Raw genomic sequence first — 17,118 nt, 5'->3', positions numbered from 1 at the left:
AGGATGATAAGCATCTTGTCTGTGGTAATGGACAGATGTAAGCCTGGAATGAAGGCAGAATAACTGGCTCTTCACCTCCATTCTTTCTGCCTCTCAATGAGGGACAGCAAGCGAAGCATTATTTGCTGGATCTGACTTAATGTTGGTAAACATCACTTCTGAGCTCCATTCTTTAGAACTTAGAGAAGTTCTTTCCAATACTTCCTAGATGAGGGGGAGGATGATGGAATATTATGCCAACCCATTGGTCATCATACGCCAGGTATATTATGCTGGACGGCTATCCCCTTCGGAGGAAGGTATTCCTCTATTTAACCTTGTACCAATCTTCTTGGACAGGCCAGACCCTATAAACCTATTCATCCCAATGATGACAGATAGGAGGTTGCTGAAGTAATTTCCTTCTCTCCCGTACGAAACCTGGTAGATTGACATGTATAGGGATAAAAAGGAACCAATCAGTTTGGTTCTAGAGTACTTTTGACCCACTTTTGCACTGGGAACATGGAGGTATATGAATAATTGATATTATTATAAGAAATTTCTTTTTCAGTTAATTTTTTCTTAACCATTTTAAATTTCTGAATCACATATTACTGTAATTAGCTTTTAGAGGTAAATTAACAGGTTTATGGCCAGCTTAATTAATCTGTCAGTAGTGAAAATCATTCAAGGTTTTCCTCATTTTGATCCTTTGTAACTACTCCACTGAAAAGTACACCTTCCTTAAATCTTAACTTAGAAATGTTTTTATCATCTTGAAATGGATTAACGTTTTCATATAAACCAAAATTGATGTTACCAGTGAGAATGAAAGTCTTTGTTTGTAACACTTTTTATTGAATTACAGTAGTTTGTATTGTTCAACCGAGTAAAAATTAATCTTATTAGTAGGTATTAGATTAACAGTTGTTCTGACACTCGACAAACCTTACGACTAGCCCTTAAGACTTTTGTGTGAAGTGGCAACCACTCGACCACTAGTTAGCTGGGGTGAGGAGGGGTAGCCGGTTGGTTGCCGGTTACCCCTCTCACTAACACACCAGTGGAACCGTGTAACTTTTTTCTTCTGGCTTGAGGAGAACGGACATGTCTGCTCTGTGTCCTCAAAGACTTGGCCATTATAATTAATGGCTTTTCTTTGCTTTTTCTCTTTCAGGCGTGTGTGTTTCTTTTGATGTTCCTCATGTGTTAATTGTCCTGGACTGGAAAGGGTGCTCTTGCAGCAAATTCATTTCCTTGGTGAAGACCTACCCCACTCATTGGGTCCGACTTGCAGAGGACTTCGTTGCGAGCAGGGTTCTACTTGCGGGGATTGTAGGGAGTGGTCTGCTTCCCACTGAGAGAGATTTGGGCGCCAGCGAAAGAAGTCTAGAAGAGATTCTTCGTTTTTGGGGTCTTCCTCAAGGGCGGAGAATCCTTGTACGTCTTCTCTCACCCCCCGATCTCTTCCCGAAGCTCTTGCTCACATTCTGCCTCTTCCAAGGAAGTGTTGAGTAGGAGTGTAGGCCAACTAACGCTAGGGCAATCTCCGGGTCATGGGGACGTTGCTTCCCCTAGAGAAGCAACTTTGCCCCCACCCATGGGTGAATGCTTCTCCCTTTGAGATGTGCTGTAGGCTTGGCTGTCATTGGGTGTAGCTGGGCCTCCTTCCAAGGAGGTGCTCCTTCTCCTGGCTATGTGCGAGGCCCATGTCTCACCTTCTGCTCCAATCAGTCCTATGTGCCCTTATGATCTGCGCTCCCGCTCGCCCACTCATCAACTACCTCCTGCAGACGACGAGACCTGAAATTCTCGGATCTCTTTGTCTTCTAGGGACCATAGTCCTCTACGGTTACCCTTCCGTCAGGTAACCCTACAGTTGATGAGATCGATGATTTTTTCGTGGGTATTCTTGGGATCGTAACTCTATGGCTTGTGTTCGTCATCTAATATCTCGTGATCGTTACTTGCCGGCTCATGTTCGACGCTCTGCTGTCCATTGTTCTTGTGCTGCTGACGATTGCCTTTCTCTGACTGGACGCTCGCTATCTAGCTGTTCTTCACGGGATCACGCGGCTCCTCGTAATCTTTGTTCTATTACAGCTTGTTCACCAGCGCGTGATATTTCAACACGCCGCTCACCATCTTGCCCTTCGCCATCTCACCCTTCTAGATAATCTCCCACCAGACGATGCTCTCCTGTTCAGCAATATCCGGCGCACCCCTCGTCATCTCGCCATTGATTGGACGCTCTTCTGTTCAACAATCTCCGGTGCTCCCCTTGTTATCTCACCCTTCGCCTCGACACTACTCGGCGTCTCGCCGATCACCAGTTTGACACTCTCCTGCCCGCCGCTTGCGTCCTTCACCTGCTTGCTAATTGCCAGCTTGTTACCTTTCTCCTGCTCGTCGATTGCCAATGCGTTGCTCTCCAGTGCGTTGCGCTACTACTTGGCCCCCTACTCTGCGTCGCTCGCCAACACGTTGCTCTCTAATGCGACACTCACCAATGCGTCCCTCTCCAGCGCGACACTCTCCAATGTGCCGCTCGCTAACTTGTCACTTGCCAATGCGTTGATTGCCAACGAGTCACTTGCCGACGCTCCGCTCCCCTACACATTGACGCTCGCCCTCTCGCTGTTCATCTGCTCGTCGATCTCCAGCGCGTGATCACAGATCTCCAACTCGTAGGTATCCGAGACCTGCCCTACCTTCTCTACCGCGCTCTTCATTTCCCGCACATGGATCACACGCGCCCATGCATGAAACTGAGGTTTCCGTGGGCGCTTCACACGCTCCTGCGAGCAACGATGAACCAGCTCCCCAATGGAATGTCTGAGATTATATAATTCTAGTGGATAAGTCTCTAACATCACCAGCTAGAACCGGACGGACCATTCCTTTTCCAGAAGGCTTCAGGGAGCCACATAACAAGTATGCTGGCGTGCCTATCTTTTCAGACCGCCCTAGGTGGGTCACTTAGGAGAACCTTCAGATGCGTGTTCCCCTTCCTTCTCAACCTTAGTTTTAGGATCTGAGGCAGTGTCCTTCAAGGAAGCATTTTCCACCTCAAGGCTTTCCCATGAACACCTTAGATCTGTCAATTGTAAGAAAACAGCCATCAGGGTTCAACCACCTCATCAAAGCCGTCAAGCAAGCGATGGTGTACACGAACTAGCCAATGCAGCAACCACTGATGCAGTGGTCAGCAATAGCCTCTACTCCTAGGATTCCTCTGGAGAAGTCAGTTTTTTCATCTTCTGCTTTCTCAACTGACCCAAGGAGGAGACCTGCATCTAGGAGAGCTCTTCTCCCAATCGAAAGATCTCGAGGAGCCCCAAAGGGGACGCGAAGGGTTCAGCAGGATCACTCCTGCCTGGAACTTAAACCAGTGGAGATGACGAAGAAGAATAGAAGGATGCTGAAGTGGACTCCACTTCACCCTCTTTCGAGCAGGGGCATAGGCTCTCATTGCGAGATCTCGCTCGTGCTCAGGACTTTGCTTATAGAGGTAGTTCCACCTGAGTTACAACCTGTCTCCAGACCACTTCCGGAGGATGAGGAACCTCTTGCAAAAGAGGTTCAGACCTCTACAGAACAGTAGGCACTTTCTAGACCTTCCTTGCTGGAGGAGTATTTACCATCTTGCAGAGAGTCTAAGGATGCCAAGACAATCCCTAAGGACTCAAAGGCACGGGCAGCTCTCATGCAAGAGAGAGCAAGGAGATCTTCCCCAGTAGCAGGAGCTTCAAGAGATGTTCCTTCTATTGACGAACTCGACCCATCCCAGGCTCCTATGAGCGAGAGCTTGGAGGTGAATGACGACATGAACTCTGATATCGACTATATCCGTAAGACAGCGAGTTGTAAATAATTCCATTCCGAAGCAGAGTGAAAGGAATCTGAATACACCTGGTAAGTCATAGCTTGCCTGAGGGCTATCAATGGGTTGTCTGACCCGGAGACAGCTCCCAGGAAGGCCCCTCTGATGGTCCAGCACTTTGTTGCAGTAGAGGGGCTTGAGAGTCTCAGTGATGGGCTGGGCAATGGTGGTGGGATGATTATCCTTCCTGGCAGGTTTAGCCATATCACTAAGGCCAGTTCTGAAAGACCTGACTAAGACTGGACCTCAAGTAGCCTTTGTTTTTATATCCTTTTTGTCTCTTTTTACTCTATCCGAATTTTGTTGACGACCATTGTTAGAACGTTGACCAGGTTTTATATGCTTCAAATTTAGGTGCCATCACCCGCTGGCAGACCCTATTGGGTGCAGACTTAGTGCGTTAAGAGCCAGGCTCCATTGATCCGGTTTTAAGTCCCCCATATTTGTGGGTAATGGGTGATGCCAGACATTGGAGTCGTCGGTGGGAGGGTAACTAACCCTCACTGACAAGTGTACGCCCTCCTAAAAAGAGGCAGCCCCTCTCTAATAGAGGACTGGTCCCCGCTGAAACCTCTTCTCATGTTGAGCCACTTGGGACAGGATGACTGACACCCTCTAATAAGAGGTGCATAACTGGCTTGCTTCTGGTTTGCAAACCAACCCCTCTGATGACAACCTGGAAACTGTAAAGCCACACTTCCATCTTCTCAATCGGTGAGTCATCCCTTTTAAATACCGTAAGGTTTGTAGAGCGTGGAAACAAATGACAAATTTAGAAGTAATTTGTATTTTTCCTAACGATATAAACCAGTAGCTATTTATACAAATTATCCTGCCATCACCTGTCTCCCATAAGTCCTGTCTGCAATAAAAAAGTGACTGGGTTTCACTTATGTGTGAGTGAGAGGGGTAACTGGCTACCTACCGGCTACCCTTCCCCATCCTAGCTAACTAGCGGTTGGGTGGTTGCCACCTTGCATAAAAGTCTTTATGGCTAGTCTGCCAGCCTTGCGAAAAGAGAATCCCTTTTAGGTAGCTGTAGGTTTGTATCGTTAGGAAAAATACAATTTTCAATATTAAACTTACCCGATAATCATGTAGCTGTCAACTCCGTTGCCCGACAGAATTCTACGGGAGGGATACGCCAGCTATCACTATACTAGAAGGGGGTGTACTCACAAGCGCCACCTGTGGCCAGGTACTACAGTACTTGTTGTTGTCGCCACCTCACTTTTTCCTCTGTCGTGCTTCCGGCTAGACGTTCTTGGATACGCTTATGATTTTGGAGTATTGTTCACGGTTTGGTGAAGTATTTCTCTAAATTTGCAGCTATTCGCTATACTGGAAACTTCTTTGTTAGCTTAGCTAGCGTTTGGAATTAATTTATTTTTATGGTGACGAAGAGAGTATGAACTCTCTTTCACCTTTAAATGGCCGACCCTTCCCTTAGACGGAAGTGTTGGTGTCTAAGAGAGTATAGTCTCTCTTTCTTAGTTTTGTTATAGATTTATTTTATATCTCTCCGCCTTTTATAGGCCTCTTCGATTAACTTACTTTTATTATAAACTTATTAAAATTAATTTTTATATTTGTTTATATTCGACCTTTCCTAATAGTAGGCGGTCTTTTCTTGGTACCGAAGTTAATTAACATTGAGCCCGTCATTTCGGTTTTACCTGTTAACATATTATGCTATTTTAATGTCTTTGAAAGAATTTCTTTGATAGTCTCGTACTGTTTTCAAAGTTGAACTAACGTTTTGTTTTGTCTCTGCAGTTGTTGACGTTCAGAACGTTCAACTTGCGCTCTATCGTTACGATAGAGAAAGAATTTTCACGGTGTCACGTTGCAGTAAGAGTAACCGTGTCTAGCGTTTTGTTCATTCTTTCTTAACTTAATGGTTTTAATTCTAATAAAGGAACTTTTCATTTTGGGAAATATTTCAGTTTTTTCCTTTAACAAATAATATGTTTTAACGATATATATGATTGGGCTCTTCTCTCAGGTTCTAAGTCAAGAGAGAGAGAGAGAGAGAGAGAGAGATAGAGACGGAGGGAGAAAGAGGAGGATAAACGTTTCATTCAAGCGAGTAACGTTGTTATCGTTTTTGCTCTTCTCCCTAGTCTCTTTAGGGGAAGAAGGTAAACGTTTCTAGAGTGATCTAGTGTTTAGTCTCTTTCCAGCCACTAAATTATTTATCTTTCATTAGATTTTTCTGTTACATTGTAATTCTGTTTTCGCAATTACTAACTTTTGAGAAAGGATAGAATTGCGTGTTTCAGGTACAAACCACTTAAAGTTTCGAGTTCAGTGAAATAAGTGCAAACAGAAAATCAAAGTGAGTGATTAGCGCAAAGTGTGTCAGTGTTGTGCGTGAGGGTACTTCTGTGCGTGCCAGTCGTCCTCCCAGTCCGGGACCTCTTGCAAGCTCCCAAGCCCAGGGGAGAAGCAATGTCGAAGGGCAAAAGGGTTCGGCAGGCCTTGATCGGCGCACAGAAGTATCCTCGGTGGTTGCGGGCGTGTCTTACAGAGACCGTCACTCCCACCCGCAGACGATTGAGCCCTTATTTTGCTCGTCTGCAGAAGAAATTTAGGGGAGAAAACGCTGGTCTCAGGTCTCAAGACCTCTTAAACGTAAAGTCCAGACCTATGCCAGACGTACGAAGTTAGAGTTCAAAGCTCTGACTCGCCGCAGTCATCAGTTGAATGCACTCCGCCTAAGAGGAGTAAGGTTCTGCCGCAACAGATCTCTGCTGTTAGGGCTTTACCTCAGCAGACCTTAGTGTCTGCCGACCCCAAGTTGACTCTACTGCAGTCCATGCAGTCACAACTTTCGGTCTTGATGCGTGAGTGTCGGGCTGAGAAGGTTGCGCCTCCGCCTGCGCTCGCTCCGCCTGCGCTCGCTCCGCCTGCGCTCGCTCCGCCTGCGCTCGCTCCGCCTGCGCTCGCTCCGCCTGCGCTCCCTCCGCCTGCGCTCCCTCCGCCTGCGCTCGCTCCGCCTGCGCTCGCTCCGCCTGACCGCAGTACCACCTGCCAGGCGTACGATGTTGAGCCACGTTATGAGTTTACTGATCCCAGTGGTGTGCAGCTCCCTCCGCCTTCCTTAAGGCAACCTCAGCAATGGGAACAGGAGGCTTATACCTCTCTTCCTCCGCTTCCACTTGCTGTTCCACCAGTGAGGCAACACTCGCTTGAGGTACAACAACCTCTCCCATCCATGAGTCAGTCTCCTCAGCTCTCGCTGCAGCGAGCTCAACCCTCCTCAAGGCAAGCACCTCAACACCTTAGCCTTGCGCCTCAGGAGCCTCAACTTGCGAGACATTTACTGCGTTCTGCGCAGCCACTACCTCATCGCTCTCAGCTCACACCGCAGGAACCTCAACTCGTTCCTCAGAAACTTGCTACTGCGCATCCGCCAACCACTCAGCAAGCGCAACCCTTGAGTTCAGCCACTCATGCCAGGAGTCAGCCTCCTCCACCCATGCGCCTACCTTCTGCTACTTCTTTTGATCAGCCTTTGCAGACTGAGCCTCAGGTGTTCCCTCAACAGAGTCTCGAAGAGGAAACCACAACTATTGTTGTTCCAGCTCGTTCTGACTCTGCTGTTCAGCATACCTTACCTCCATTTTCAAACATTATGATAATGGAGGTTATTTGTATTACTTATTTAAAAATATATTTGTATTCCTTGCAATATATTTTTAACAAATCGCAAAATATGGCAAAAATCATGAGTTATGAATGTAAGGTAATATTATGTTGATATTAAACCCCTTGCAAGCATGCATGTAGTAATGCAGTGTTGCCAACAGGGCGAGTTTCCCTTTCCGGAGGTGAAGTAGATTATAGTACATTTAGTGTAGCTTAATTCTACGATTATCATGCCGGCTATCAAATTCATCAACAAAACAGTCTAAATCAATTCCCTCGGCACGTGCACTTTCAATGGACGGTAATGCGATATTACTCACTCTAGCACTGGTCATGGAATTTCTGAGAAATGTTACACGCCATGCAACACGCTCTGCTTACCTTACAGCATGTTCTACATACAGCATGCTCTGCATACAGCATGCTCTGCTTACAGCATGCTCTGCATACAACAGGCTCTGCATACCTTACCGCATGCTTCTCAGTCACACATCTTTGGTTGTTGCCAACTCACTAGACTGTCAAGCAGTTTCTTAACGTTGCCTTCTAGTCTACTGCGTTTGCACAGTGTAACCCTCACTGAGAGAACTTAGCTTTTCTCGGATATGGTCCCTGTAGATGAGAAAGTGCTTTTCTCCCTCCTTCTGATATTCCCTTGAGGACTCTGTCATTTGGAGAGGAGCCTTTAGCTGCGTAGCCTCCTATGGACTTTTATTTAAGCATAACATGCTTCCAGGGAAGGTAATGGTCCCACTTCAGTCGCTAATCCCGTCTGTTACCACACCTGCTCCCATAGTCCTTGAGCTGTGTTGCAAGACATGCAGTCCAAACTTAGTCCTTGTTAGAGGATTTTTTGTTTACGGAGTCAGTGTGTCACTGGGAAGACGTTCAACAACCAGCAGGAGTGACTTGTTGTGACGCAGTACGGCAACCTTAGCAACCCGATAAGGAGTTGTCTGTACGACCCAGACAGTCTAGACAGCTTCGGGTTGTCACTGTACTTCCTCGCTTCCCCATGGTTGACAGTTCACAGACTGTGCAGCAGTACCATGATCTTGTGTCCGGCTCCGTCAGACGACTGGCTTTTAAGAGCTCCCACAAGTCGTCGCTGTCTGGAGATTCTCAAATGGACTATGGATCTGACCAAGGAACTGGGCCTCCTGGTCAATTTTGAGGAGTCTCAGCTCGTCCCATCCCAGACCATTGTCTCCCTGGGTATGGATCTTCAGAGTCGAGCTTTTCGGGCTTTTCCGTCGGCCCCAAGGATCTTCCAAGCCCTAGAATGCATCCAGAGCATGCTGAGAAGGAACCGATGCTCAGTCAGGTAGTGGATGAGTCTAACAGGGACACTTTCATCGCTGGCCCTGTTCATCGTGTTAGGGAGACTCCACCTCCCCCCCCCTTCAGTATCATCTAGCTGCTCACTGGATAAAGGACATGACGCTAGAGACGGTCTCAGTTCCTGTTTCCGAAGAGAGAAGGTCTTCTCGCGTGGTGTAAGAACAGCTTTCTTCTCAAGGAAGTCTACCTTTGGCTGTTCAGAAACCCGACCGCCGTCTCCTCTCGGACGCATCAGACACGGGCTGGGGTGCGACTTTGGACGGATAAGAATGCTCGGGAACATGGAATCAGGAGCAAAGGACACTTCACATCAATTGCAAGGAGTTGTTGGCGGTTATTCTGGCCTTGATAAACTTCAAGTCCCTCCAGCTTAACAAAGTGGTGGAGGTGGACTCTGACAACACCACAGCCCTGGCTTACATCTTCAAGCAGGGAGGGACTCTTTCGTGGAAGTTGTTCTAGATCGCAAGGGACCTCCTCATCTGGTCTAAAGATCGAAAGCTCACGCTGGTAACGAGGTTCATTCAGGGCGGTATGAATGTCATGGCAGATCACCTCAGCCGCAAGGGTCAGATCATCCCCACAGAGTGGACCCTTCACAAGAATGTTTGCAGCAGACTTTGGGCCCTGTGGGGTCAGCCAACCATAGATCTGTTCGCTACCTCGATAACCTAGAGACTCCTGTTGTATTGTTCTCCGATTCCAGACCCAGCAGCAGTTCACGTGGATGCTTTTCTGCTGGATTGGTTCCATCTCGACCTGTATGCATTCCCGCCGTTCAAGATTGTCAACAGGGTACTTCAGAAGTTCTCCTCTCGCAAGGGACACGGCTGACGTTGGTTGGCTCCGCTCTGGCCCGCGAGAGAATGGTTCTTAGAGGTACTGCAATGGCTGGTCAACATTCCCAGGACTCTTCCTCTAGGAGTGAACCTTCTACGTCTACCTCACGTAAAGAAGGTACACCCAATCCTCCACGCTCTTCGTCTGACTGCCTTCAGACTTTCGAAAGACTCTCAAGAGCTAGGGACTTTTTCGAAGGAGGCAGCCAGAGCGATTGCCAAAGCAAGGAGAACATCCACTCTCGGAATCTATCAGTCTCAAGGGGAAGTCTTCCGTAGCTGGTACAAGACCAATGCAGTTTCCTCAACCAGTACCACTGTAACCCAGATTGCTGACTTCCTGTTATATCTAAGGAAAGTAAGATCCCTTTCAGCTCCTACGATCAAGGGTTACAGAAGTATGTTGGCAGCGGTTTTCCGCCACAGAGGCTTGGATCTTTCCACCAACAAAGATCTACAGGACCTCCCTAGGTCTTTTGAGACCTCAAAGGAACGTCGGTTGTCCACTCCAGGCTGGAATCTAGACGTGGTCCTAAGGTTCCTTATGTCATCAAGATTTGAACCTCTCCAATCAGCCTCTTTTTAGGACCTCACGTTAAAAACTCTTTTCCTCGTGTGCTTGACAACAGCTAAAAGAGTAAGTGAGATCCACGCCTTCAGCAGGATCATTGTTTTCACATATGAAACGGCTACATGTTCCTTGCAGCTCGGTTTTTGCTAAACGAGCTTCCTTCACGTCCTTGGCCTAAGTCGTTCGAGATCCCAAGCCTGTCCAACTTGGTGGGGAATGAACTGGAGAGAGTACTTTGCCCAGTTAGAGCTCTTAGGTACTTTCTAAAAAGGTCTTAACCTTTTCGAGGACTATCAGAAGCCTTATAGTGTGCTATCAAGAAACCTTCTTTTCCAAGTTCTAAGAACTCAGTTTCTTACTATTCAGGCTTCTGATTAGAGAAACACATTCTCATCTGAAGGAAGAAGACCTTGCTTTGCTGAAGGTAAGGACACATGAAGTGGGAGCTGTGGCTACTTCTGTGGCCTTCAAACAGAGCCATTCTCTGCAGAGTGTTATGGATGCAACCTATTGGAGAAGCAAGTCAGTGTTCGCATCATTCTATCTCAAAGATGTCCAGTCTCTTTACGAGTACTGCTACACCCTGGGACCATTCGTAGCAACGAATGCAGTAGTAGGCGAGGGCTCAGCCACTACATTCCCATAATCCCATAACCTTTTAACCTTTCTCTTGAATACTTTTTATGGGTTGTACGGTCGGCTAAGAAGCCTTCCACATCCTTGTTGATTTGGCGGGTGGTCAATTCTTTCTTGAGAAGCGCCGAGGTTAAAGGTTGTGATGAGGTCCTTTAGTATGGGTTGCAGCCCTTGATACTTTAGCACCTTTGAGTTGATTCAGCCTTCCAAGAGGAACGCTGCGCTCAGTAAGGAAGACGATCATATTAAAGGCAGAGTAACGGTTCAAGTCGACTTCCTTACCAGGTACTTATTATTTCATTGTTATTGTGGATAACTGATTATATGAAATACGGGATACTTAGCTATCCTTTAGTCTTGTACACTGGTTTTTCACTCACCCCCCTGGGTGTGAATCAGCTACATGATTATCGGGTAAGTTTAATATTGAAAAATGTTATTTTCATTAGTAAAATAAATTTTTGAATATACTTACCCGATAATCATGATTTAATTGACCCACCCTTCCTCCCCATAGAGAACCAGTGGACCGAGGAAAAAGTGAGGTGGCGACAACAACAAGTACTGTAGTACCTGGCCACAGGTGGCGCTTGTGAGTACACCCCCTTCTAGTATAGTGATAGCTGGCGTATCCCTCCCGTAGAATTCTGTCGGGCAACGGAGTTGACAGCTACATGATTATCGGGTAAGTATATTCAAAAATTTATTTTACTAATGAAAATAACATATTACTTCCAAATTTGTTATTTATATATCGTATATTTAAAGCTAGAAGCTTTCACATTTTTTCTTCACCGTATGAAACTGAGAAAGCTCCTAACTTTGAATGTACGACGATATATGACCGGATTTTTTATATCCAAGATTTTGAGGCATGTTATGGTGCTTTCTTCTAGTTATTTCTACTAGAGTCATGTTTATTAAAGAGTGTTTTAATTTAAAGACATTAGATTCAAGTATTTTATCCATGACTGGTTCCTGCAAAGTAACTTCACTTTGCTCTAGGTTTTGCTTAATGTTCAAGGACCAATCCTTAGAACAAGTTTCCTGAGAATATAGAAATGTTATTAGTAATGAGATTTATGGGTAAATATATGTGTTTATTTATAAATTGTGTTGATGTTCCTTCAATCTGGTTTTATTTATTTCAGAATGTGACAATTGATTCTCTGTTTTCTGATGTAACATATGCCAACAATGGATATGACAACATTTTGAGGGCATTACATCGTATAAATCCAAATTTTAGGCCAGAGAAGAAACAGAAGACATATGAATATTCTTGCAATTTACTGAACAGTTTAAATGACTCACTGTATACTAGTAAGGTAAGATTAAGTATGTCACTGCCATAATGTCCCATTAAAAGGTAAAGTAAGATTGGGAGCTTATGGTAAAGAAGATTTTATTCCATATTTAATACTTACTTTCCAACATATTGGTAATAGATGTGTTCCATGAATGCTTTCCAATATATTTGTAATATATATGTTCCATGAATATTTTTTATCTTTATAAAATAGATGTGTGCCATGAAACAATAAAATAGTTATAACAACTTCATGGAAGTGTCATTTTAATGAAAAAAATCACATTTAATAAAAAGAGAGGTCACAGCCAAACAAATTTTACTTGGTACTTGTAATAAAATTGATTTATTCGTTTTGTATATGAACTGGCCTTTTTATTGATTTATAGTCATCTCAGAAATAATTTTTCTTTGTTTTTCAAGTTTTGAGTATAGGCAAATTGCAGAAAAGGAAAGAAAATAGCATTATTAGTACTTGAAAAATATGACAAGTAGGATGTTAATTTTATCTTGGTATTTCTTAACCATAAGAAGTTAGTCTAAAACAAAAATCTGATAAGAAATAATAATATCGTATCTTTTTTCGCAAGTAAGTTGTTAAGGGTCGGATTCAATAAACAATGCACAATACTCGCAAGTGAAATAATGAGCCTTTATTTACAGTTAAGCAGACACACAAAGACCACGACCTAGTACACAGCAGTCTAATAACGAATGCCGATCAGGCAGAGATTGTACATTGAATAGATAGGACTGAAAAGACAGTTTCATAACAACTCAATAGCCGAATAGCAAAACATATACACAGTAAATAGATAAGGCTGCCATAAAGATAATTACTTAACAGCCTAATAGCCGAATAACAAATCATATACACTAGCACGACCTCTTTTGTGTTTTTTTTGTTTTTTTTTATAGAATATACAGTAAAATTTTGGGCTTGAGCCATTTTGTCCTGATGGAAATTCCTCATTGGCAGCTTCTACTTGGGATATTTCTGCGAGTGATATACCAGAGAAATTTTACCTTGGAGATATCAGCAGAGTTCTGACCTCTGGAGCGAATATCCCGAGAGATATCGTGTATAAATCAGGGACGTGTTAAGAACAAGCCATGGCTATCCCTCCCCGAATAGAGTTAAGGATAGAGGGAAGGACATAGGCAAGTGAGCTGTTACAACTCCCGATCTCAATGAGCTACAACTAACACGTTTCCTGTTAATCCATTCTCCTTCGCAGCTCCATCTTTGCTATTCGATTGCTAGATTTCTTAGCTTTTTGCATGTTTTTTCTTTTTATCATGGATGCTTCAACTTCTTCCTCATCTACTAAGTTGAGTATCCACCCTTTCATGTGTTGGAGAATTTCGTGTCTCCACCCAGTTTTCTATTATTATGTTGCATGTTTTTATTGTTGCGAAGCCGTCAGGCTTTCGGCGCTATTTTTCATGTTGTTAAACACTAAGGAATCTTCTAGTTATTTAGTCATTTACTTTAGGAATATGTTATTTTATTGTTCTAAAGTGTGGTATGTATATGGTATCCCACCATCCTTCTTTGTGAGGCGGCACAAGTCTCGGGATCCTGTTCCCTGTGCCTACTTATGTTTACCCATTAGAACATCTTACCTTAGTTCTGATGCCTACTAGTAGACCTCCTTGTGTCGCCTTGACCATCATTAGGCTTCCCTTTTAGTCTTTGGTAGGCTATGCCTTGTTGTGAGGACTTGTCCACTGTTCCCTATCATGTCAACCACTCTGGAACACCATTGTTGTTCTATGTTGCTGTTGGGGCTTCCTGCCGTGCTGCCTTGTATCCCATCACCACCCTTCCTTCCTCTTTCCTTTTGCCTGTTATTGTGTCTACTTGTAGGCTATCTTTCCTGGCCTAGGTAAATGAACTTTTCTCCTCCCTTGGTTGAAATCTCTCTGCCGCCTTGGAGTCCACCCTTGGGTGTTTCTCTGCCCCTTCCCTTTCCTAGTTAGGCCATAACCGGACTGTACCAGAACTATGTTCCTCTTGTCTAGTCATCTCGCCCTAGCTTTGAGCTTTCCCGCATCCACTAGGAGGTTAGGCTTCCCTACACAGTTCTCTCATGGCCTAACCCTATCTAGGCCAGAACTATGTTCCTCTTGTCTAGTCATCTCACCCTAGCTTTTGAGCTTTCCTGCATCCACTAGGAGGCTAGGCTTGCCTACACAGTTTATCATGGCCTAACCCTATCTAGGCCAGAAGTATGTTCCTATTGTTTAGTCATCTCACCCTAGCTTTTTAGCTTTTCCTCACCTGCTAGGAGGCTAGGCTTGCCTACATAGCTCTTCCATGGCCTAACCCTATCTAGGCATGGAGTTGGTACTCCTTGGGTCACTCCTCAGCCACCTTGGCAGTGCTTGTCCTGTGTGTGCTGCCTCTCTTCCTGTGCTATATCCCTCTTGCTATGGAGTCTTGACTCCCTTGCCTGGTTAGCCTATCTAGGCAGAGGTGCCGCCTTCTATCTCTGCTTCGTTTCTTTTCAGCTTAAGATATCCCTCTAACTATGGAGTGGTGACTCCCTTGTCAGGTTAGCCTATCAAGAGAGAGGTGCTGCCTCCTGTCTCTGCTTCCAGTCTTGTCAGCTTGAATTCTTCTAGAACTGGCTGTGTGTTGGCTTTGGGTCACCCCCTTACTGCCTCAGCTGCAGTCTTAGACTAGTCATCTGCTTTTTCCTATCCCACACCTGTGGAACATTGTCCTCTGGAGTTGGTCGATTGGATCCTGCTTGGTTGTCAGGCCACCCTTTGAATTTTTAATTCTTAGTGTCCTGGCCATCTTGTACGGCTCATTATTTTATGGGCGGCACCCCCACTTTATGTAAGTTAATGATAATGAACAGGTTCTGGCTGGTTTTCTTATATGCCTTTCACTCCTGTACTTCCCCTGAGTGTGGACCCTTCCCTTGGGATTGTCCACTCTCTCCCTGTTGACTTTACAATGCTTCTGCCGCCTTGTATCGACATGCCTGGGTTATATACAGGTCATTCTTTTCTGGCCAAAAATAGTTGCCGCTTCCCAGCCGCTGCTGCCTAGGTGGCAGCTGTTGCTGGTCTAGGCAGTACGATGAGTGAACTTGCCTTCTTAAGCTTTTCTGATAGACCTACTGTGGAGGATCTGGTGTTCCTTTGATGTGATCCTTTCCTCCATATTCCTACCACACTGTCATTATGTTATGCTTCAAAAATCATTTCAGATTTCTTAGCTGTTTGGCATGTGTTCTGTTATATTTTAGATGTAGCCATTCTTTAGGTGTAGGATTAGTTAGGATAGGATATATAAATTTTATTTTTCCTTAATTTTACAGAGATATGATATTTTAATGATGTACTGTACTCATTTACTTTTCTTCTCTTTATAGGTCGCTGTTGACATGGAGTGTTCTACGGTCACCTGTACCTGGCCGGTCAAGTTACCCTGTTGGCACAAGACCTGCCTGAAACATGGAAGTTACCATGTTTCCAAGGGGTCCACTGCAATCTGGGATCCTACTGACTGCAAGGCATGCATGGATCTCCTTCAAACCGGGTTATATGCCACTGACGTCTCCTTGGACGTCCGAGATCGAAGTCGTAAGACGGTCCGATTCTGGGTAAGAGGCTTCCAGAAGAGCTCTCAAAATGGTGCCCCTTATCTCCCTTCTCTGGTACTAAAGGACCTCCTCTTTTCCAAGGCTGAGGTGTCCTCCATTTTTGGTCACCAGTTACTGACGGTCCAATTCCCGCCGGTACCAACAGATCCTGCAGATGATGAAGTCCGAGACGCTCTACAAATCAAGAGCCTGGACATGGACGACATGTGTACTACTGTTTCATCAGAAAAGGAGAGGATCCTGCTAACCATGGAAGCCTCGGAAGAATCATTGGTTGTACAACTGGTGAGTGCAGCTCCCAATACCTCTTTACTTTCTACCTAAGCCTCAGCTTTTGCCTTTTAAGAGTTTAGAGAAATGTGAGGAAAGCAGTAATGGAGAGCTAGTCTTTCCCTCTGCTAGAGGAATGTAATCCTTTCTCTCTAGCTGCTCCTTATGATTCGAACATCTGGGAGGACGTCTAACATACCTTCCTTGTTGGAAAACTAGATAAGGACAAACGGTTTAATGAGAAACTGTCTATAGCTCCCAAATCCCTATTGAAGTGAGAACTGGAAGCTTAAGAGAAACTTTCTGCCTCTTTATCCTTCCAATCTTATCTAGAGATGCTTATTGGGAACTATTCCAAATCTGATCTCTTCCCTGTCTAGGCAAAGACTCCCCTAATCATGTTTCATAGGGATCTCCATGCTTTCTTCTTAGCCAGAGGAGCATGTAGAGAACGCGTCCTAGCCACTGCTACGATCAGACATGAACTTAGAAAACTGATCAACTCCAATATTTGGGGGAAGAATATCTTCACTAAAAAATTGGTTGAAGAAGTCAAGGACAAAGTAGCTCAGGAGAATAAGAGCCTTATCGACTAGTGGGGTATTTCCTCTAAATGAAAATTTACCCCCAATGAAGGACCTTAACCTAAGGGGAAGAGGCCCAGAAGTCACTTTAAGGAAAGGAAATGCTTTCCTGTTGCGACAGCCTCAGTTGTCGCCGTCCATCAGGCTGTGTACACGGTTCCCCAGCAGTATGTTTCACAGTCTCCAGCGTTCAGCCCGGTGTACAAGAGAGCTACCACCACGTTCCACTCTGCCAAAGCTCATAAGAAGGGCTTCGGTAACAGGGGAAGGTCTGGAAGAGGCAGTCCAACTAGAGGCCGAGGAAGTAGAGACAAGAGGACTAAAGTTGCTAGTCCTTCGCAACAATGAGGAGCTTCCAGTAGGGGGACGACTTCAGAGATCAATGGGAATTCAATCCCTGGGCTCACAGCTGAGTCTCAAAAGGGCTAGGCT

General features: G+C 45.0%; 1 protein-coding gene across 1 annotated transcript in view; it reads left to right on the top strand.

Moving 5' to 3' along the window:
* Window positions 1-17,118, top strand: part of PolrMT (mitochondrial RNA polymerase) — a 229,510-nt gene that overhangs the window by 85,833 nt on the left and 126,559 nt on the right. Inside the window, 1 exon segment of the mRNA XM_068351814.1 lies at window positions 12,055-12,231. Coding sequence (XP_068207915.1) covers window positions 12,055-12,231 — 177 coding nt within the window.

Source organism: Palaemon carinicauda, chromosome 28 (genome assembly GCF_036898095.1).
Source record: "Palaemon carinicauda isolate YSFRI2023 chromosome 28, ASM3689809v2, whole genome shotgun sequence".
Classification (NCBI taxonomy): domain Eukaryota; kingdom Metazoa; phylum Arthropoda; class Malacostraca; order Decapoda; family Palaemonidae; genus Palaemon; species Palaemon carinicauda.
This window is presented reverse-complemented; position numbering and strand designations above follow the sequence as displayed.